Source organism: Ornithorhynchus anatinus, chromosome 13, assembly GCF_004115215.2.
Source record: "Ornithorhynchus anatinus isolate Pmale09 chromosome 13, mOrnAna1.pri.v4, whole genome shotgun sequence".
Taxonomy (NCBI): Eukaryota; Metazoa; Chordata; class Mammalia; order Monotremata; family Ornithorhynchidae; genus Ornithorhynchus; species Ornithorhynchus anatinus.
Window position 1 is genome coordinate 13,817,608 of NC_041740.1, and position 22,037 is coordinate 13,839,644.

The following is a 22,037-nucleotide window of genomic DNA, read 5'->3' on the forward strand; positions in this document are numbered from 1 at the left end:
GGTGCCTGTGGGCAAGTCACAACCTCTCGGTGCCTCAGTTACCTCATCTGTAAAATGGGGATTAACTGTGAGGCTCACGTGGGGCAAACCTGATTCCCCTGCATCTACGGCGCTTAGAACAGTGCTCTGCACATAGTAAGCGCTCAAATCCCAACAGTACTCTCCTCCCCTAGCGGGCAGCAACCCTCTCCCTCGCTCCCACTGAATGCTTCCAAGGGGGAAGTGAAGGGTGGTGGGCGTCCAATAAATAGGCCGAGGCGGTGGAGCTCCTCAGGCGAGAAGGGTGGGTTCAAACGGGAGGGCGACGCCCCCGTCCAAGGCCGCCGTCACCAGTTACCCGGGAGCTTTCCACTGCGCCTGCGCCCCCGCTCCCTCCCTCCGCCCGCCCCGCCCCCGCGCCTGCGCACTGAGGCCGGGCCTGGGCGGGCGGCCTGCTCTGTTGTTCTCCGAGGAGGGTGGAGAGGCTCAGCCGGCCGGGGAGGGGCAGGAGAAGACGTTGGAGACGGACCCACCATGGCTGCCATATTGGAGCGGAAGTGAAGCGCGAGGTGGGGGCGAGGGGGCCGGGCAGACGGTCCCCGGGGCCGGGGGTTTGGGCCGCGTTCGCCGGCGGCCGCGGCCTAGGGCAGCGCCGGTCCTGTCCCGACCGGTCCCGTCCCGTCCCGGTCCGGCGGAGCCCGGCCCCAACGAAGCCAGGCCCCCGGCGCCTCGCCTCCTCCCTCCGTCTCCCGCGCCGGTTCCCCGGGCCGAGCGGGGAGCGGCTCCCCCCGGGCCTGAGGCGCGAAGATGGCGGACCCGGCCGAGTGCAACATCAAAGTCATGTGTCGCTTCAGGCCCCTCAACGAGTCCGAGGTGACCCGCGGCGACAAGTACGTCGCCAAGTTCCAGGGCGAAGATACGGTCATCATCGCGGTGAGTCATTCGGTAGCATTTATTGAGCGCCTACTGGGTGCGGGGCAATGGGCTAAGCGCTTGGAATGGGCAGTTCGGCAAGGGTTAGAGGCCAGACCTGCCCAGGGATGGGCTCACAGTCCAAACGGGGGAGACACAGGCAAAACAAGACAACATCATCAAGATAAAGAAAATCGAGGAGAGAGACATCTCATTAAGAAAATAGAGTCGTGGGCGTCCCCCCTCCCGGCCCGAGGACCCGAACCCCTCCCTCGTCTTCGCACCCCCCCCCCCCAAATCCCCGCCCTTTTCCCTCCCTCCGGCGGGGGACCGGCACCCCTGGGGCCCTGCCCGCCCCGACCATCGGGCCAGGATGGGCGTTAGGGACCTGCCCCACGCCTCCTTCAACTTTAAGAGGCTTCCAGCTGCACGCCCAGGTCCTTCTTGCGTTTTCCCTATTTGGAATGATTTCATTCATCTTGCCTTTCCGCCCACTTTCTAACCCCGCATAAAAGAAAAAAAGAACATATTGAGGGTGATTCCCCCATTTAAAAGTATCCCCTTTTAAAGGAGTGGTCACTCCCTTTCCCCATTTGGTGGCCTGCGAAGTTCTGTGCTTGGATGACTGAAATGACTGGATCGAAACGATCAGGGTGATCCCCTTTTTATAAAAGTATCCTCTTGTAAAAGGAGTGGTCACTCCCTTTCCCCATTTGTTGGCCTGCGAAGTTCTGTGCTTGGATGACTGAAATGACTGGATCGAAACAATCAGGGTGATCCCCTTTTTATAAAAGTATCCTCTTTTAAAGGAGTGGTCACTCGCTTTCCCCATTTGTTGACCTGCGAAGTTCCGTGCTTAGAGTGACTGGATCGAAGCGAAGCCCCAGACCAAGTTGCAGAAACGTATCAGTCAACGAATCAGTAGTATTGAACACTTACAGTGTGCAGAGCACTGAACTGAGCGCTTGGGAGAGGACCCTACAACAGAGTTCACGTTCCCTAACCGTAACGAGCTTACAGTCTAAAGGCTTTTTTTATACATTAGTGGTCAGGGAAACAATGAAGTCTTTAACTGCATTTAAGAAAGCTCAACCAGTACAGAGCTTTGTTTTCAGTAGCAGTACTTGGCTAAAAGGAAATCATTTGAGTAGAGCAGGCAGATTGCTTAGCCAGATTACTTATTTTCATATTTTTCTATTGTGTTTATTACTCTAGATCTCTAATCACTATCTGCAGCCGAGGTCGGCCTGCCATATAGAAACAGAATCGCTGTGGTAAAAATCTCAGCAGTGATGTTCTGATGCCAATTTGCAGCATAATGCCACCATTGGTGAGCAGTGTTGAATGGGCTAGAAGTTGATTTAACACTAATCTTTGATGTAGGACTGGCCTTTTTATTTCTGAAAATTATTACTGCAGTTTCCAACATATATAAGATAAAAATCCTAGTTCTTGAGGGGAAAGGGGAGTTGAATGTAATTTTTGACCACTAGCAGATTGAAAGGATTTTTGAACTTGGCTGAGTATTTTATGTAGACTTTAACTTGAGGCTTTTTTTTTTTAAATCTCCAATGGCATTTGCTATTTTTAGGAAAGTTTAATTTGGAAATGGGGTTTGGTCTTAGATGAAGCAGTGAAAGAGAAATTTGAAATACAATACCATAATACCTCACTTTTATTCTTGGTCATCCTAAATTCAGTGTAAGAAATGGAATGACAGATCCCATGTACTAGTTCAGGGATGGTCTCTGGCTCTTCTAAAATAATAAATCCTGAAGTAACCGAACAGCCAACAGTTGCTTTGTTAAATGAGTCAATGGTAGTCGGATTCTTTTGACATGAACATCCAAAACTCTTCCCTACAAATAACACTGTAGAGAGTAAGTGGATGAGTTTGGAGACTGACATGGAGTTGGTATATTTGCAGGATATCTTGGGAAGTTTGCATTGCTTGTTGTGTGTCCTGTTCAGTCTTTAAAATCCTCATCATTCTTGCAAGTTTTTTTTTTATTATTATTACCACTTAAGGGATAAGGAGAGTTGAGTAATGACACTTAAATCATCATCATTTGAATAATAAAAAAACCTTGTAAACCGTATAAAGTAGGCAGCTGTTTAAGAAATGTTACCTTTTTTATGCAGAGATTTTGAATGATCTTGGGGAAAAAACAGTAAATTAACATTTGGTGAAATATGGAGAACAGTTTAAATGTGGTTTGAAGAAAACATGCAAACTTTACATAGAAGGTGATTTGAAGACTTAGATATCAGTTTTTGAATGTGAGGCTCTTTTGAGATCCTGTTGATTTAATCTCTCCCATTGCCACTGTTTATATAATATTGATTTTTGTTTTATGGGATTCCTCCTCCACTGCCGTTTGCTCTCTATGATTTGAGTGGGTTGACCTCACTGAATTCAATTTAACAATTTCAAAATAAAGAATGAAAGGAAAGTGTACTATATTGGATTTGTATACAACACTATAATATTTCAGTCTTATTCTTGGTCATCCTAAATTCAGTTTAATAAAATGAATGACATCCTGTGTACTAGTTCAGGTATGATCTTGGTCTTTGGCAACCAAGTTAAGTATTTTTGTATGTGAATGTAAATGGTGTATTTTTGCAAAATGAAGCTTTAAAGTACTCTAAAGCTAAATTTAGTTGCTTAAAGAGTCACGCACCTTACAGTTTGCTAAGTTAAAGCAACACTATTGTCATGAAAGAGTTGAATTATAAGTAGAGGCTAAGTACTAACATAATTGGTTTATTAGTAAATCCATTCCTCTGCAAAAGTTTTCCAGATAGCTAGTGAAGATCTTCCCCACTGTTTTCCATAAATTTTGCATTGTGATTGAACACAACTAATTAATTGAACACAATTAACACAGCTCTTTAGTAATTATAAACTTTTTGATTTATACAACTTAATTTTTTTGCTCTGATTTTTTTAATCAACTTCCCTGTTTGAGTTTTAGAGAAATTTCTAACCAGTCTTTTTGAAGAAATGTCATCTTGTTGATGATGATTTTTTTTCTCATCAGAAAGTGGTGGTTTTTTTTTGAGAAGAAAGTTTTATACATTTGCAGTAAAGATGGTAAGGCAGACAAGATGTGTAGTCATAGGGAGGGAGCTTGCTTAAAACAGCAGAAAGGAAAGGCTTGGCCCAGTAAGAAAGAGGAGCAGGAAAAAGTGTTTCCTACTTGTTCCTGCAGCATTAAAGGTGGAGCAGGCTAGCTGGCATCAGTTTTAGTACCTTTACTAATCAACATTCCTTTTATGGTCAATGACCTCATATAGAAAAGACTGCCAAAGAAGGAGGTACAGTCTGATGTAGTCGTTGAAATTAAGAGGTACCTAAAACTCATTCGGCCATCCAGCCCATCTTTGTCAGAGGAAAACAAAGTATTATCAACTGTAAAATGTTTGATTTAAAGTAACTTGCTACTGGCTAAAACTGAAAAAGCAGAGGAAAGACATCTGAAGAAGAATGGAACAGCTGAACATACAGTGCTACACATAACTATATTGGACCACGATATAAAGAAATGTTGGGCAGAGGAGTGTTTAGAAAGGTAAAACAGAGTTTAGATATTACCAGTGTATCAGGCCTAACCAAAGAAAATCTAATATAGGATACTCCCACATGATCTGAACAGATGCTCTCTATTCAGAATTCCAGAGGGAGGCGGGTCCCAGCCGGTACAGCCTGTGTTTGTGAATTCTTTTCTAATACCAAATTTGGTGATTAGTGTAATCTGTGCAGGCATATGAGTAAGAGTCTATTACCACCTGTATCCTAGGGTTCGGCCGCAATCCATATAATTAACTGTTACCTGATTTTTTTTTTCTTTCCCTTGAATCCTAGACATGTGGATTTGTTTTGCAATTATGGGTGTGAAGTGCAAATCTGATAATACTTTTTTTAAATCGTGAGTTTCTCTAAATGGAGGCAATGGGCCATAGTTGCACAGAATAGTGTTCTTTTTGGCTTGTGGTCTTCAAAAGTATGGTTGATTTGCAAAGACCAGAATAACATATCACTTAGTTACGTTACCCAAAATTTTATCTTAGGAGGCAGCAATTTACATCATGTATGTTATCTGATCATAAAAACATTCTATTGTGAATTTTTCCCCTATGCTACAGAAGATTATGTAAACACCAGTAACAGTAATCCCTAATTGTTTTGTGGTGGTTTGTTTTTTTTAAAAAAAAAAAAATGGGCTTGAGGGAGTCTATAGTAGGTGCCACAAATGTTTTTATTTTCTTTCTAATTATGAAATGCACTGACTATCAGACATACAAGTGCTTTCCATTTGTATTAAAGCTTACTCTGTTTCAAACAGTTAGGCTCAATAGTTCTTGGGAAAGATTCAAGAGTGACATATTCTTTTTCTCACCCTGGAATAGCTTTCTTCTACTTCAGTTATTTTTGAATCTGTATTATTTTACAAATGGGCATCTGTAGAAAAATTCCCTATTCACAAACTGCTGTGTTAGTCATGATAATTACGGTATTTAAGTGCACACATTGTGCCAAGCCCGGGGAGTGATACAAGATAACCATATTGGACACAGTTTAAGGGGAGGAGGGATCAGGTATCTTATCCCCATTTTAAAGTTGAGGAAACTGAGGCACAAAAGTGAAATCACTTGCCCAGGGTCCCACAGCTGGGGTTGTGATTCCCAGGCCTGTGCTCTTTGCACTACGCCATGCTACAGGCCAAATTTAACACCTTACACCTCCCTGTGCTACCACAGAGCTAAAGTAGGGGAAAAGCTCTAATGAAAGAGGTGATGTTGGATCATTTTTTTTTTTTGACCCCCTGAGCACTTGCAAGAGCCTCTAATTTAGCAATTGCTTTTGCAGAGAAATAGTAGATCAATTTATCTCTTTGTCATTAAGGAAATTTTAGAAAGCAGTTCCTGGAGACCCAAATCCTCTTTAGAAATTTGTATTTCTGGGTTGACCCTGCACCAGAAATTTTAAGAGCTAAGGATTTTATTTCTATAAAAGTACTGTAATACCTTTTGGACTACTGTCCTTCTTAAAGAGGTCATTTCATCACCTCATGCACTATGCAACACACCCTTTATCATGTTAAAGAGCAAGCTGTGAATGTGGATTCAAAATACATTATCTTGTATTTTGCAAAGCAAAATAGATGTTTTTCTTTTTTTAGAAAATTTGACTTTTTAGGCAGGTGCTCCTTCATCTTAAAATATTTTCTCTGCACACAAAAAAATTGTAAAGTTTCCCTAGTACTAATAACCCTTTAAGTTTTTTTTTAAAAGACATTTTGGAACTCTAAAGCTACTAGTGAGTGTAGTACCACACTAGATAGAGTAAACCCTATTGATTGAGAATTCTCACCCATCCCTTGAGGAGGCAAGAAGCTGACCTGCAGCCTGGATTTCCTCACATTTAGACTGATCTGCACTTTAGTTCCCTAAAACATCTTTTTGAAACTTCAGAGGGCATTAGCCAGTCAATCGTATTCATGGAGCACTTATTGTGTGCAGAACATGTTTCTAAGTGCTTGGGAGATTACAGTAAAACAGACACATTCCCTTCCCAAAACAAGCTAGTCATTGATTATTCTGAGACTATTTCCATTTGACATGGACAAATTGAGGAATAGCAGTTAAATTAAAATTCCCTTGGTATGTGTAAAGCTAGAGTAAAAGTTTGTTTTAATATCTTGTGTTAACTGAGGAAAAAAAGCAGTTATAACAGATATAACTTTTCAGCTGTACAGGCAGTTTTGGCGTTTGCTGTGACCTTGGGTAAGTTAATTCATTCAGTCGTATTTATTGAGCCCTTACTGTGTGCAGAGCACTGTACTAAGTGCTTGGAAAGTACAATTCGGCAACAGATAGAAACAATCCCTACCCAACAACGGGCTCACAGTCCAGATGGGGGAGACAGACAAAACAAGTAGACAGGCGTCACTACCGTCAAAATAGATAAATATTCACTTGTCTTCTCTCTGCCTCAGTTACCTCACCTGAAAAATGGGATTTAAGACTACCGGCTCCATATGGGACATAGATTGTGTCCAACTTGATTAATTTGTATTAACTCCAATGCTTAGTATGGTGCCTGGCACATAGTAAACACTTCATAAATACCATAAAAAATGATGTGGGCATATAGACACACCTATCTGCATAGATGCATACACACACATACTGAGAGAGAAACAGTTGATAAGAAGGCAAAATTATACTACCCAAGAAGAGTAACAGAAAACGATAGAGCGAACAGGGAAAACAAGGTGTCAGAAGTATATCAACTACCAAAAATGGGCAAAAAATAGTATTTCTGCTAGTCGTCAGGAGACAACTTGCAGTGAAGTGGCTTTAGTATTCTAAATTTTGTAGTATACATAATAATGAATCCTACAAAAGATTGGTGATTTTCATTTATATTTCAAGCTCTTCCTTTGTCCCATTTGCCCCAACACCTGAGGCTTGGAAGGTTCTCTATCAAAGGCTTCTTTGCGGCATCAGCCCTCACTAGCCTGTCACTGCCACCTACCTGCCCCATCTTGCTGTCCATTAGGTGAAGATTGCATTCAAGTGTAGAAAATACTGTGGGAGCTTGTATTTTAAAATTCTAATCGTTCAAACCTTAAGTTTATAAGTCCATAAAATCAAAATCACGCTCTTCTCTCTTCTGTGTGCTTTATTAGCAGAAAGATTCAATGATAGCCTTACCTCCGTTTTAACCTCCTTGTTCTCTCCTAGCCACCAGGCTAACTCATCACATGTTTTTTGCTTTCTTTCTGATCTGAATGGTAAAGGGAATTCCCATTCAAGCCTTAGCATGCACGTTCCAGGTTTAATCAGTGGTTTTGTAGACTGCAAGACCTGATTCATTTTTAGTGTGATGTGACATATCTCAGGATTACAGGGTATAAAAAGGACTTATTGCAGCATTCCATTCAGCACTACATGGAAGTTGGAAGAAGAAGGATTTCGGGATATTATATGCAACTCTCATATTTGCCACTTCAAGTGAGTTCATGGAAGCAGACTCAAAAAAACCCACCAAAAAATAGACAGGCCCAATGAGAAATCAACCCATTGTCAAACAAGGATCTATCCATACTTAAAAACAATGCAAGAGGGTGTTTTTTTCTTTGTTTTTTTTCCACCCACATTTGCAGCTTGGATAAAATGGCACCTTCAGTAATAGCCTTTGACAAGAATAAAGGATATATATCTATGTGTGTGTCTGTAGAGAGAGATTTCTAAAGAGAGATATTTCTGTCCCTGCCTCTATATATCTATTTCTTTATATGTGAGTGTGTATATATATATAGTTGCTTGGGTCCATTTTCTGACGGGTGCGAAGAATGATGTAAAGAGTGCAGTGTTCTGCACACAGTAAGCACTCAGTTACCATTGACTATGAATGCAATCCTGGACCTTGGCCTTGAAATTTTGGCTACATACTTTTACCTCCAGGGATATTAAATAGACTTGAGAAGAGGTGATTCCTCCCTTCTAATAGCTTACAGTCTCCTTCAATCCTTTTTAGTGACAGAGAGTAATAGAATAAATAGAACAACCATGAACTAACTCAGGGTGGCAAATGAGAGAAATCCACTTAATATGAGAGTTCTATATCATGAGAAGAAATCCTTGGTCTTGCAACTTATGTGCGATGTGGAATAGAATGTTGCTAGAAGCCCCTTTTGTGTTCTGGATTCTCCACTTGATTCCACCACCATGTTTTTTTTGTGTAAAAAAGCCAATAATCCTAATTCATTCATTCAGTCAACATTTGAGCACTTACTGTGTGCAAACCACTGTACTAAGTGCTTGGGAAAGTTCAGTAGGACAGTAAACAGACATATTCCCTACCCAAAACAAGCTCATAGTCTAGACATAAAGGGTAGAGGTGAAATGCCAATCATCCCATGTTCCTACTTTCTCTGTATAGGTTTCATTTTTCCATGCTATTGTTATTATTGCGACAGATAATTTTAGATGACTCAAAGAGTTTTGAAATAAGCAAGAACTTTTTCTCACTGCTTCAGATTTCAGCCTTAGTCTTTGTTGTTTTGCTTTCCTTAGGATGTAAACCTTATTTTTAATAGCAGTTTTTCTAACAAAATTATTATTTTGTTAGTACAGTAGAAATTCCATAGAGCTCATTGTTCAGAAAGCCACTGTTTTGGCTCTCTTCCTGCTCTGACTGGACACATGGGTTTTGTCCGAAACCTGGAACTGATGAAGGTCCTCAAAGGTGCTGGCACTATGAGTAAATCTCTTTGTTTCTTTTTGTCAGTGAAATATACGGGAGTAGAATTATGTGAAAACTGTTGTCCAGATTGATTTTAATTTAAGCAGTCAAAATGCTTAAGTACATGATAGTTTTTATACTGAAAAATAAATGCATGTAGTATATTCTGACAACAAGACAAGATTTTTTTCTCTCCCCCCTTTCTATTTCCATTACAAAATAAGCAAACCTTATCTTCAGCAGTGGGGCAAGTCTACTATGGGTTTTGGGGAAGATTTCCTTGTTGAGACTTCCTCCTTTCCAATGCCTCTCTGTCACACCTACAGACCCAAAAGTGGAGGTGAGGAGGGGGTATGAGCCCTGTGAAATTTCTCCACCTGCTAGATACTGCAAGAAGAGTGATCCAACACCTGCATATCTAACAAACTTTATCCAGCAAAAGACCTTGAACTTGTGCCTGCCCTCTTCTTAATCTGTTCTCTAGATGTGGTCCAAAGTCTTTCATGGATCTGCTTTGCTGAAACAAGCAGGTATCTAATACAGATAGGTACAGGAGCATCTAACCCAACATTTGTCAAATACCATTTTAAAAAAATACCTTGAGCCCTGTCACAAACTCCAAATCTGCTGCGAATGCAGAAGTTTACTGCTAGCAAAGGAGGCAGAGAAAGAACAGTGCCAGGAGATAGTGCAGGGCAAAATCAAGAATGGCAAGAATGTTTGCCTTTTTGTTCTACCTCTTGGTGTGGGTGATGGGTGTTTCTAGTGTGCCCTGAGCTGAGTCCTGGACCATGGGGCCTAATGCTGGGGTCCCCGCTGGGCTGGAAATAAGTCGGGGCCAAGCCAGAAGTGGCAGGTATGGTGCTGAGATTTGTAGTTCTAGCAGGCTAGGGACAACCGTGCATGTACAAAAACAATTGTCAATTTAAGACTGTATCTCTCAGAAGTCAGGAGTCGGCAGCTTTTGATGTGAAACTCTTCATCTTCATTACTGTTGCTGCTAGCCCAGAATGAGGAGACAATTGCAGTGCCAGCGGAGCAAAATAAACCCAAACTGGTGGGATTTGTGCCATCCTGACAGAGCTTCTCAGGTTTATGAGCTAAAGGGCAGGTGTAGTCCATTCAGGGATCTGTTCCTCTCTCTCTCTCTCACTTTACCTGCTGCTCCCATTTTGATCCTACCCTGACTGTTAAAAACAATTAAAAAAGGGGGGTGGGATTTAGAATAATAGTTGATGGGAAAAGTAAGAGGGTAACAGAATAACTTACAAAAGTCGCCAACCGAAGTGTGGGAAACAATTGAGGATGAATAGTTTTCCACTCTGAAACAGCACTATTTATGTCCATAAACCTAGTAAATTAGTGACCATAATCTGAAAGAAAATGAACCTGTTTTAAAAATAATTAGGTTAAATTGTACTAAATAATTACATTAAATTACATTTCTTAAAGTGGCGATCACTTCAGATTTTGCTTTATTAAAAGGTGATCACTTCTGCCAGTTGATCGCTTCTAGTTTTGTTCCTTGATACCCTTAAGATTTACCTTTTAAAAACTCAGAAGGGCCAGCTGCTAGGATTATAGGTAACCTGTTCAGGTGAGCTAGGCTCTACTCCTCTTAGAAGTCCCATGTAACTCAAATCTTTGTCTTGAATTGGAATTCTGTGAAAGCTCTTTACCAGGGAAGAGAAAACTATGCCATATTATGTATATGATATTTAGAAAGTTAATTTTTTTAACCAGTTATGGCAACAGTTATGAAAAATTTCAGAAGATGTTTCTAATCCATTTTTCTTTTAAAGAAATTACAAAGTTCAAGGAATTTGTTGTGTTCATTTAGTCAGTCCATTAATATGGTCTTTCAAAAACGGATATTCATAGGGTGATTGGATGTTTAGAATGCCTTGGTCTAGCAATGGTAGCCCTAAGATGGCAATTATCATATGGAATACTGCCCAGTTTTTGTAAAATCTATGTTATAGATTTTAGAATATGTTATGAGCTCTTAAGAATTGCTGCTCTGGGTAGTAAATTAGACCTTTTTTTGGTTGTGGCACCACAGGATTTTAATCACTCAGTCCATTATACTTTCTTTGAATAGAGTTATGGTAGGAATGGAAAGGAAACTGTATTTTGTCAGGAATGGGAAAAAAAGCTTGGTGGTTTGTGTAGTTACAAGGGACCCAGGACAAGCAAGCTAATAGCAAAGTATAAGGATGTGTGACCCTTAGGTAATACAGGGTCATCTACCGGTACGGATTGGTAAAAACCCAGTTAAAAATCCTTGGGGTACCCACTACTTTCCAACTTCGACAGAACAGACTCTTCCACCCCTGAATCCCCAAAAATAAATATGGCTTGTAAGCTCAACTATCACATGTGGTGGTAGAAAGAGGTGGAGAGTCCCCAGTCCCTGAGGCTACTGAATTTTCAGGGATGTTTCCTCAGCTTCACTCAAGCACCTTTCTTCCCATTAAATATAGGAACCTGTCCTCAGTGAATCAATCAATCAAATTTATTGAGCACCTACCTACTATGGACAAAGCATTGGACTAAGCATTAGGAAGAATACAATTGATAAGATATGGTCCCTGCCTTAAAAGAGCTTACAATCTAGTGCAAGTGATAGAAGCATTCATAAATAGGAGAAACAGACATTACCACTTTTAATAGCATAAATATGGAAGATAGATAAATGCAAATGAATGTAAATCCAGAATATGCACAACTGCTCTTGTGTTCACTTTAAGATCTTTCTTAGGGTCTTATCCATGAGACTCTCTGTAAATATGAAGAACTGGAAAACATAAAAGACTAATTTAAAAAATAGTTTCTAATTTAATATTACTTTAGAACAGTTAAGGTGGAATCTAATAAAGTGGGAAAATTGGAACTTGCTCTTATGAAAGGACAATTTTTATCCTGATTCAGAGACAGTCTATTAGTCTAGTTTAACCTGGAAACAGTCGAGTAGCAGTTTTCACTTTTTTCAGTAAAGGTTCAGCATGCTAAAGGCATGTTACAAAACTTTGAGCTATTGATGTACTGAATTGCCTGGTTACAGATTGATGCATTATTATTCTGAGGATTAATTTTTCATGTAGTAGAAACCAGTTACTCATTTCTCTGAAATGAATTGTTTTAAAAAATTATTACTCATCCATTAAATTAAATAAACTTGTAACACGTCAGTTTTGTATTTCAGTTGTCTTAATATCTGTGGTATTTAGGTGCTTACTGTGTGCCATACACTGTGCTAAGGGCTGATGTAGATACAAGTAAACTCAGATCAGACACATTCCCCATCCCAAATGGGGTTCACAGTCTTTGGGGTAGTTAGAACATTTCACAGTTGGGGAAATTGAAGCAAAGAGAATTTAGTGACTTGTTGAAGGTCACACAGCAGGCAAATGGCAGAACCAAGATAAGAACATAGTATTTCACAGAACTTTATAGAAGCTTTTGCATAAATCATCTCCTTCTGGGTACTTATACCATGCTGATAATTTTTCTTATTCCTACCTTGTTTCCATTTAAGAAAGGAAAAACTTAACCAAATTTGATCATTTTGCTTTCAGTATTCTTTTGATGATAAACTGTGACTCTTGTTTAATCAACTTTAATCAGGTCCACCATTATAATGAGATATTGGATTACAAAGTTTGGCTGTCAATTCTGAGTATGTTCTTAGGTTCTTCTGTTCTTAAGTCTGGGAAAAATCAATTCTACATACAGTTAAACATAGGTGTGTTGAGGCTTAGTTTTTATGTTTTTTTTTAAATGGTATTTTTTAAGCAATTAATATGTACTAAGCACAGGAGTAGATAATCAAGTTGGGCACAGTCCATATCCCACATGGTATTCACAATCTGAATCCCACTGTATAGATGAGTTTACTGAGGCACAGAAAGATTGTGACTTGCTCGAAGTCACACAGCAAACAAGAGGCAGAGCCAGGATTAGAACCCAGGTCCTCCTGATTCCCTGGTCCATACTCTGTCCATTAGGCCACACCACTTCAGTGCTTAAAGTATTGACATTTACCTAGGTTTACTTTAAAATGGTTACCTCATGCTTTCTTTTCTTCGGTTTTATGTGGGAGGAAATTCCCAGCAATGGGCTCGTTCATGGACCTAGCAAAAGGTAGGGAGACCAGATTTGGGGAAGGGTGGCTGGTGCCTCATTCCTAATTTTATGGCCTTTTCTCTGTAACTTCCTCATCCGTTTCTCAGTGGTAGGTTCAGGTTGAGAACTACGGCCCCTAGAAGAGGTTGTGGGCAAAACCCTTAATTTGCTGTACCTTGTCCCAGAAGGCAATAAGTATCTTTTGGGGATATTGAGGACTACCAATATTAGTATTTCATACTCATGTATGACTTAGTTCCTATGGAAGTCAATTCAAACCAGAGAGGCCCCAGAATTTCAGCCCATTTGGCGCCTGTTAAAAGAATGGAAATAAGCCACATACTTCAATGATGGCACACCCAGCTCTTCAGTGATGTGTGGGTTGTGTTCCGCAGAACCTCACATTATAGTTCCCTTTCTGTGTCTACCATACATGTGCACACAACTTTTTCTTCTGACACCTAATCACACTATATCATGATGGACATGCATTGTCTGGATTCATAATTGTATTGCATTCTAGGCAAAATAAGTAATCGAAACATGCAGTTTGGCAGAAACAAATGTGCACCTCCAAATATTGGAATGAATAAAGGATAATCATACAGATCGTCCAAGCTTTATGTTGCCAGTACCTATCTCATTGGTCCATTAGTTTGTACCAATAGAGGCATTTCTTATGTTCATAAGGCAACAGACTGGAATTTGCTGTAGGGTCATTGAATTTTAATTACATTGTGTAACCTGTGTCAGCTTTAGATAGTCCAAGACACTGGTTGAAATCTGAAGTCAGCAGTAAAATTGGAACTCTACCAGGAAAACCATCCTAGAATTCATTCAGACCATTTGGGAGTGATTTAAAACATCTTCTCCTCCCCTCTTTTTTATCAACTACAGATAAATGTTTTTTCACAAATAGTGAATTTTTCTTTTTGTACAAATAAGGGGGTCAGGTGAGGGACTTTCGGAGGCCCCTAAGGCCAGCTATGATACAGTAAAAGAGGTTCAATTTCTTAATCTGAAAAATAATGTCTTACATATTAAGTTTTTCTTAAGTGCTTTCCACATTATCACTTTTTGGAAAGTGTAGTCAAATCTTGTTACTACTCCTTTTAAATTTGCAATTAGGTTATTTTTAAACCAGGTGGGGGCATTAGTACTAGAATGTGCAAATTAGATAATTGGAAAGCCTGTTGTTGCTGCAATTTACATATCTATTTGCCTTAGCCAGGGTTAGTGTGGGCGTGTAATGAATGATATCTAGGTGAGAATTGCTGTTGGCACATTAAATTAAAAGCCCTGCCTAAACACAATCCCTCATCCACAAATCTAGTAAAGAGGGCAGACACACAGAACGAAGAAAATATAATCAAAACAAAACATTTTTGTTAAAACTCAAGTCAGAAATGCGCTGATGAAAATAGGCTCATAAATATCAATGTATGTGACTATGAAGAGAAAAGGCTGGGAATCGTTGAAGACTATCTTTGGATGTTAGAGTAAAATGCCTGAGAGCGGGGATTCTGTTTGTACCTCCATTGTATGTTCCCAGTTACCTACTATAGCCCCCTTCACTGAGTTGCTCGATACATTTTGATATGTCATGTCATATATCAAGACAATAAAAAGACTAAAAGACAGGAAAAAAAATTCGGGAGTGTTAGGAGAATGCACTGAATTCTCCTGTAACAATGGTGGTGACATTTTTGATGTAGGTGGTGTGTACATCTTTTTCAGAGTCATACATGTGCGATCATGTGTCTGTCATGACACTGTATCACATTCTTTCCGATTTCATGGCCATTGTTCAAATAATTTTCCAGAACCCAATTCCCCAACAATATGGTATCCAAAATGTATATTGCACACATTGGCTTTTCCAGAATGTATATTAGTCAGGGTGACAAAGTCACATTCTTTTTTAGGTTAGTAGAATAATGTTCACTTGAATGAAACCCACAAAATGTAGACAATGCATTTGCTTCGTGGTGATCTAAAATAAAAATTAGTTTATGCTCTAAGCATTTTTAAAGTCAAGTCCCTTCTCTGAAAGTAGTTGCTGTTACTAATGAGACATTATTCATGCTGGGTAGGGGAGTGGCAGGAAGCATTCTTTTTTTATTCTACATTACCATCCTGCTGTTTTCTTTGTCTTTGGCTCTGTTGGAAGCCAACAAATTGCTTTAGCACAAATCTAGAAGCTGAATGTACTGTCTGGGCATGTTTACAAAGCAAACAAATTTCAGTTCCCTGAGAATGTGATTAGGAAGTAAATCTACACAAAATTGGTGATTGTGGCAGAGAACCTGGTTAAAGAATTTATGAATGAATGCCTGGTTCTAGTTTGATTCTGCTAGTTAGTTCAGAATTTTGGTCACTGACAGTGACCAGATTCCAGGAACATATGATTTCGAGAAAAAACGATTGTGCAGTGACTAGCTTATTTAATCTGGCAATCTTGTGACATCTAATTTTGAGACATTTTTAGAAAGATGCTTCCAGCGTTAGAAAGTTTTTAGTTTTATAGCAAAATTGACTATTTTTATTATATTTGAGTTGAAAACGAATCTATCAGATTGGAAGTGTACCTTGTAGTTGATACGTAGTCTTTCAGAAATGTACCCCTTTTGTCAGTTGAGGGAGAGGTCTACAAACTTACTAATGTTTGTCTTTCCCATGCTTCATTGTAGTTGACTTCAATCTCTTTTCCTCCATTTTAATTTGAGTAGTTCTTGGTAGCATAAAGTTTGCAGTTGCTGAAATGATTGATTTTTAAAACTTAAATATATAAAGAGGTTGTGGTTAATAAAAATCGAGCTTTCGTAGTGTGTGTGTGACAGATTTACAATTGGCCTTATCTGAATTCCCTTTGGCATTAGGCATGTTGCAGACTTATACCTACTCTGACCAAAATACTTTTAAAAGATGACTTTTCTGTGCAAGATTCTGATTTATATTGCCTTTGACAATCATTTCTTGTGCTTATGTAATACGATCTAAATGACTAATTTGTAGTCATAGAATGACCATTTGGGAAACTAGCTTTTGGTTAATATGTGTGTAACACTTTCTTTTTTGTGTGTTGGTTTTTTTTTTTTTTCAGTCCAAGCCTTATGCATTTGATCGTGTCTTCCAGTCAAGTACATCACAGGAGCAAGTGTACAATGACTGTGCAAAAAAGATTGTTAAAGGTAAACACACACCTTAAAACCTCTTCAGATGCAAGAAAACCAGTATTAAGTAGAAGATGATATATTTACTTAGAGATTACATTTTGGAATTTATTACTTATAAATTGAGGGTGGAAGAAGGCTGTTTTGTATTAGAATAAAATGGTAGCTATTTTGTATTTGAATCAAATGGTACATGTTCTGATTAGTAAAATTTTTAAGCATAGTATAGTACTACACAAATAATTTCTCAAACTTTTGTTAATTGTACACATCCTGGCAAATCACTTTGAGTCTGTGATCTTACAAAGATGCAGGCACAGACTTGTCAAATTTTAAGATAATTTCTCTGTGGAAGGAAATAGGCAATAATGTGAAGTTTTTTTTGTTTTGCCTGTTTTTTCACTCTGCTTTCTTTGTTCATCATTGCTCCCTGGGTGTGTCCCATGGAGACCAGGCTCAAAGTAAACTAACATAACGGGAAAAACAAAAATGGCAGGGTAGATTCCCAGTCCAACTTTGGTTAGGAGGCTGGCAGGGTCAATGTTTTCATCAGCATGAGTTCCTATAACTACATCATCATGTTCATGCCTTCAGACCTTTTCAACAATCAGCAGAGTGTCTTTTGGAGAATGTAACTTTGGCTGCCAAGGGTGGGACAGGTGGATACTTTCCAAAGAGAAATCGAAGTTGTCATTGCTATCTTGGGACTGGCTTTTTAATTTATAATTTTGTGACAGTACTGGTCACTGAATGGTAAAATCTCACACGTTCAAAAAACTCAGTTATCTGATAGCCATACCTATCTATATCTTGGGGGATCAGCTTGGTTCCTTGGATTTCCTCCAGGGATCGGGGCTGCTATCCTGGTGACCTTCAAATGCTATAGGCCACTACTGAAGAGATTGCAGTGCAGAACCAAAGAGCTGGGTTATAAGTAGAAAACATTATCACCTGAATTCAGTAGGACCTTGACGATAAGGTGTATTTACAGTGTTTGGGGTTTTTAAAATTTTTTTTTTATGGTTTTAAGCACTTACTATGTGTCGAACACTGTTTCATGTGCTGGGGGAGGTACAGATCAGTTAAGTCAGACTGGTCCCTGTCCTGCACGGGGCTCACAAACTAAGTAGGACTGTGAACAGATAATGAATTCCCACCTTAGAGGTGAGGAAACTGAGGCACAGTGAAGTCAAGTGACTTGCCAAAGGTGACATAGCAAGCAGTTGGCAGAGGGGGAATTCGAACCCAGGTCCTTTGACTCCAAGCCTCGTACTCTTTCCACAAGGCCACATTGCTTCTTCTTTTGCTCTGTTTCTCTGAGGAAGGCACAAGACTTGTAGAGAAACCTCAAAATGTCAAGCCATGGATGAGAATTGCCTCTTGGTCACATGAATGAAGTTGAGTTGCCAGAAGAAGCTTGTTTGGAGAATTGTGAAAAGAGTACAATTGCTACACTCTTCACATTACACTATTTCAGTGAACTTATCTATTGTTTAACAAGATTTGGATACTAAAATTATTTGTATATTTATAAAAGTATCTTCCACTCCAGTCTTCCTAAAAATAACTCTTGCTTGATCATACATACATGACGTTCTGCTGTAGTGTTTTCACTTCACATTTGGTTTGAATGCTTTGAGAAAATTGGTGAATGCCTATCTGAGTATGTGAACCGGTTTGGATACAGTATACCACGATGTCAGAAGAAGTGGTTTGTGTGCATTTTTCAGGAATGACTACTGCAACACAAGTTTTCTGTAATGTGGTATTCTGTAAGAATACACATTTTAGAAGAATTGGGTGTACTGGAGAAGTAACTCTCTACATATTATGTTTTTGACATTGCTTATGAATAAATGTGATATTCTCTTCTAACATAAGCAATTTCCTATAAGACATATTTAGAAAAAAACAAATCCCTAAAGTTTAATTCTGTTTATTTCTGTCAGATGTACTTGAAGGATACAATGGAACGATATTTGCATATGGACAAACCTCCTCGGGGAAGACTCATACAATGGAGGTAGCAAATTTTTAAACAACTTTGTTTTCTCTTGCTAAAGAATGTGGCATTTTTAAACATTTTTTTAATTTGATATATACTTATACAAGTAGTTCTTTTCATGCTTTTTAAAGCATCTTTCTGGGCATTTTAATTTATTAGGATTTTCGTCATTTCATCAACAATCAGGACAACTGTAGATATGTATTACTGGGATTTTTGTTTACTTGCATCTGCAAATGTTTGCTTAGAATAGTCGTGCTCTTACTGGAGCATTTTTAGAGGAAAATTTGGCTCCATCAGACTGCCAACCTTCTTTAATTCTTCCAAATTTTCATGTCATCCTCTTTTAGGACTTGTTAATGTTTATGATTAATTGGCACATTAAAGATGAAGAACATCTTTGTTTCATTCTCTTTGGCATATAGTTTGCAACTTATGCCACACAGATACTCCAAGGTTGTCCAGGTCTTTTTTCAACCTTAGATCACAGTGTTGAAGTATACTCTTGATTTTGAAGACATCGGGAAACTTTAGATGCTCTTGCCTTAGTTGGCTTTTTGGTTTATTTAAGGGGTTCATTTTTACATATAAAATTAACAGTGAAGATCAATTCAGGTATTTCCACTAAACCCCCAGGTTTGACTGCCCTGGAACTAGATAGTTCATTTCTGATTTAGCTAACTCAAGTCAATTGACCTTGAGGGTATGGTAAAAGTTGGACTGTTCTGTATATTCCTTTTTACAAATAGTTACAAATACATTCTCTCTTTTTTCCAATAAGGGAAAACTTCACGATCCTGATGGTATGGGAATTATTCCCAGAATAGTGCAAGATATTTTTAATTATATTTACTCTATGGATGAAAATTTGGAATTCCACATTAAGGTAAGATCTCTGAAGACTAGGTAATTCATGTTTTCTTTCATCTCAAGTAGTTATTTTTAATAATATACAGATAATTTTAGTATTCCAGGCTTTTCTTTGATTCATTTTCTAGTTTATAAGTGGCCTGGAAATCTGTGTTCACTATGTTTTTCTCATTTAAAGCTTTGTTTATTTCATAGGTGTCATACTTTGAAATCTATTTGGATAAAATAAGGGACCTTTTGGATGGTAAGTTTCCTCCATTTTATTATCCTTTTTATTTCCGGGATTAAAAGTTAGAGTACTGTCTAAGATTTGTTTTTCTAGTTCAGTGGTTAAAAAACATTGAGGCATATAGGGGGCATTTTAAAATATATTTTTATTTTCAAGATTAAAGGAATGTTAGTTGTACTATATAGAAAATTAGTTCTAAAGAAATTATTGTTGAAGATTGTTAAAATAACTAATTGTACAAATTTTCATTTTTTGTAAGTAAAACATACTTCCTCTTCCCATGCTGCAATTCATTTTCCATAGCTGTTTTTGAATTTATATGCATATTCTTCCATTTGGCAACATTCTATTTAGGAAAAGAATAAAGCTACTGAAAATAACCAGTTTTATCATTTTAGGACTAGTTGTCTAAAGTGTCCTGCTTTTCTTTTTCAGTTTCAAAAACCAATCTTTCTGTCCATGAGGATAAAAATAGAGTTCCATATGTAAAGGTGGGTATATAAAATATGAAAAACTTTAGAACATAAAGTATAGTAATGAAAAAGTGGTAACTTCTAAAACTTAAAATGTTTTAAAGGGCTGCACAGAGCGTTTTGTATGTAGTCCAGATGAGGTTATGGATACCATAGATGAAGGAAAATCCAATAGGCATGTAGCAGTTACAAGTAAGTATACAATTAGTCACTGCATTCAAACCGTTTATTTAAATAATAGTTTTTATTTCGATAATATTCTCTAAACCTGTATTGAATAAGATTGTAGAAATTTTTTGGTTTGCTATATATATTGCTTGACTAAGGAAATTATTGGTAAAGAAAACTCACTTGTAAAATATGATTCCCTGTTCATACTTGTATTAATCTGCATTATAGATATGAATGAGCACAGCTCTAGAAGTCACAGCATCTTTCTTATTAATGTAAAACAAGAAAACACTCAAACAGAACAGAAACTGAGTGGAAAACTTTATCTAGTGGACTTGGCTGGTAGTGAAAAGGTAACATTTTTTGATTTTTTTAAATCATCTAAACTATGTTAATATAGCGATAAGAATTTTGCTATTGGTTAAGCACTTACTATGTGCCAAGCACTGTACTAAGTGTTAGGGATGATAGAAGAAAATCATGTCAGACATAGTCCCTAGCCTACATGAGGCTCAAAGTCTAAGAAGGGAAGGAAATAGCTATTTTATTCCCATTTTATATATAACTGAGGTACAGAGAAGTCAAGTGACTTGTCCAAAATCACACAATAGACAAGTGACAGAGCCGAGATAAGAACGTTTTTTGACTCCCAGGCCAGTGCTGTTTTTACTAGGCCACACTGCTTCTTAAATTGATCTGCAGCTTTAACACACTAGTTTTGTATTTGATGTTTTAAATCCCTTAATCATTACTACATTTTTGAAAAATATCAGGCTTATTGCAAAAGCTATATTAAATTTGTTGTGGATAAGTTTGGGAGGCATACAAAGCAATAGTTAATATTTAATTTTACATAACGTTTTCATAGATGTGTGATGTGGCCCACCTTAACATTCATGTATATTTTTCTGTGCAGTTGATTTATTTTGACTCTAGTTGTAAATATTTTTAGGCAGGGAATGTGCCACTTCATTTTTTTTCTGTTCTTTCCAAGTACCTAGTTCCCTACCCCAAGTGGGCATTCAAATGCTGCTATTATGAGTACTGCTATTCTGTTTTGAAATATGTTACCTTACAGAAAAACTGCAAGCTACGTACTAAACATTTCTATGATTGTGCTTATAGGAGTGAGATTGTGCTTATGGGCCTATGTTGTCCTTTTAAGTCTTAGGATTTTGTCACTTTTAAATGAAGAATGTAATCTGGAAAGAAAAAAGCAAGAAAACCCAGGCCCTTGTTTCATCCAGAGAAGCGGCGTGGCTCAGTGGAAAGAGCCCGGGCTTGGGAGTCAGTTTGAATTCCGGCTCTGCCACTTGTCAGCTGTGTGACTGTGGGCAAGTCACTTAATTTCTCTGTGCCTCAGTTACCTCATCTGCAAAATGGGGATGAAGACTGTGAGCCTCACTTGGGACAACCTGATTACCCTGTATCTAACTCAGTGCTGTGTACATAGCAAGCGCTTAGCAAATACCAACATTATTATTATCCTATATGTAAATAGAATTCACTGACACAAGATACTTCAGACCAACCCATATGGCCATCAGCCAGTAATGTTATGCTATTAACAGTTGGCGTTTTTATACAAGGATATCAAAAGTAATGAGAAACATACCCAGTTTTCCCCACATCTGTTAGACAGCTGGAAGCTTTATAGACCCGAAATAATTTAAAACTTTTTATCGTTCTGTATTTGAACTTCAGATAAACTTTTCAAGTTTCAAAAATCTTCTAGGTTAGTAAAACCGGAGCTGAAGGTGCTGTGCTGGATGAAGCAAAGAATATCAACAAGTCTCTGTCAGCCCTTGGGAATGTGATTTCTGCATTGGCTGAGAGTAGCGTA

General features: G+C 38.4%; 1 protein-coding gene across 1 annotated transcript in view; it reads left to right on the forward strand.

Annotated features, from left to right (window-relative positions):
* The first annotated feature begins 415 nt into the window (after positions 1 to 415).
* KIF5B (kinesin family member 5B) overlaps positions 416 to 22,037 on the forward strand; it is a 45,352-nt gene continuing 23,730 nt past the window's right edge. Inside the window, exons 1-9 of the mRNA XM_001508079.5 lie at positions 416 to 912; positions 16,377 to 16,464; positions 18,396 to 18,469; positions 19,233 to 19,337; positions 19,517 to 19,565; positions 19,986 to 20,041; positions 20,128 to 20,215; positions 20,423 to 20,547; positions 21,930 to 22,034. Of these exons, the coding sequence (XP_001508129.2) occupies positions 787 to 912; positions 16,377 to 16,464; positions 18,396 to 18,469; positions 19,233 to 19,337; positions 19,517 to 19,565; positions 19,986 to 20,041; positions 20,128 to 20,215; positions 20,423 to 20,547; positions 21,930 to 22,034 (816 nt within the window). The 5' untranslated portion in view covers positions 416 to 786. The remainder of the gene's footprint in view (positions 913 to 16,376; positions 16,465 to 18,395; positions 18,470 to 19,232; positions 19,338 to 19,516; positions 19,566 to 19,985; positions 20,042 to 20,127; positions 20,216 to 20,422; positions 20,548 to 21,929; positions 22,035 to 22,037) is intronic.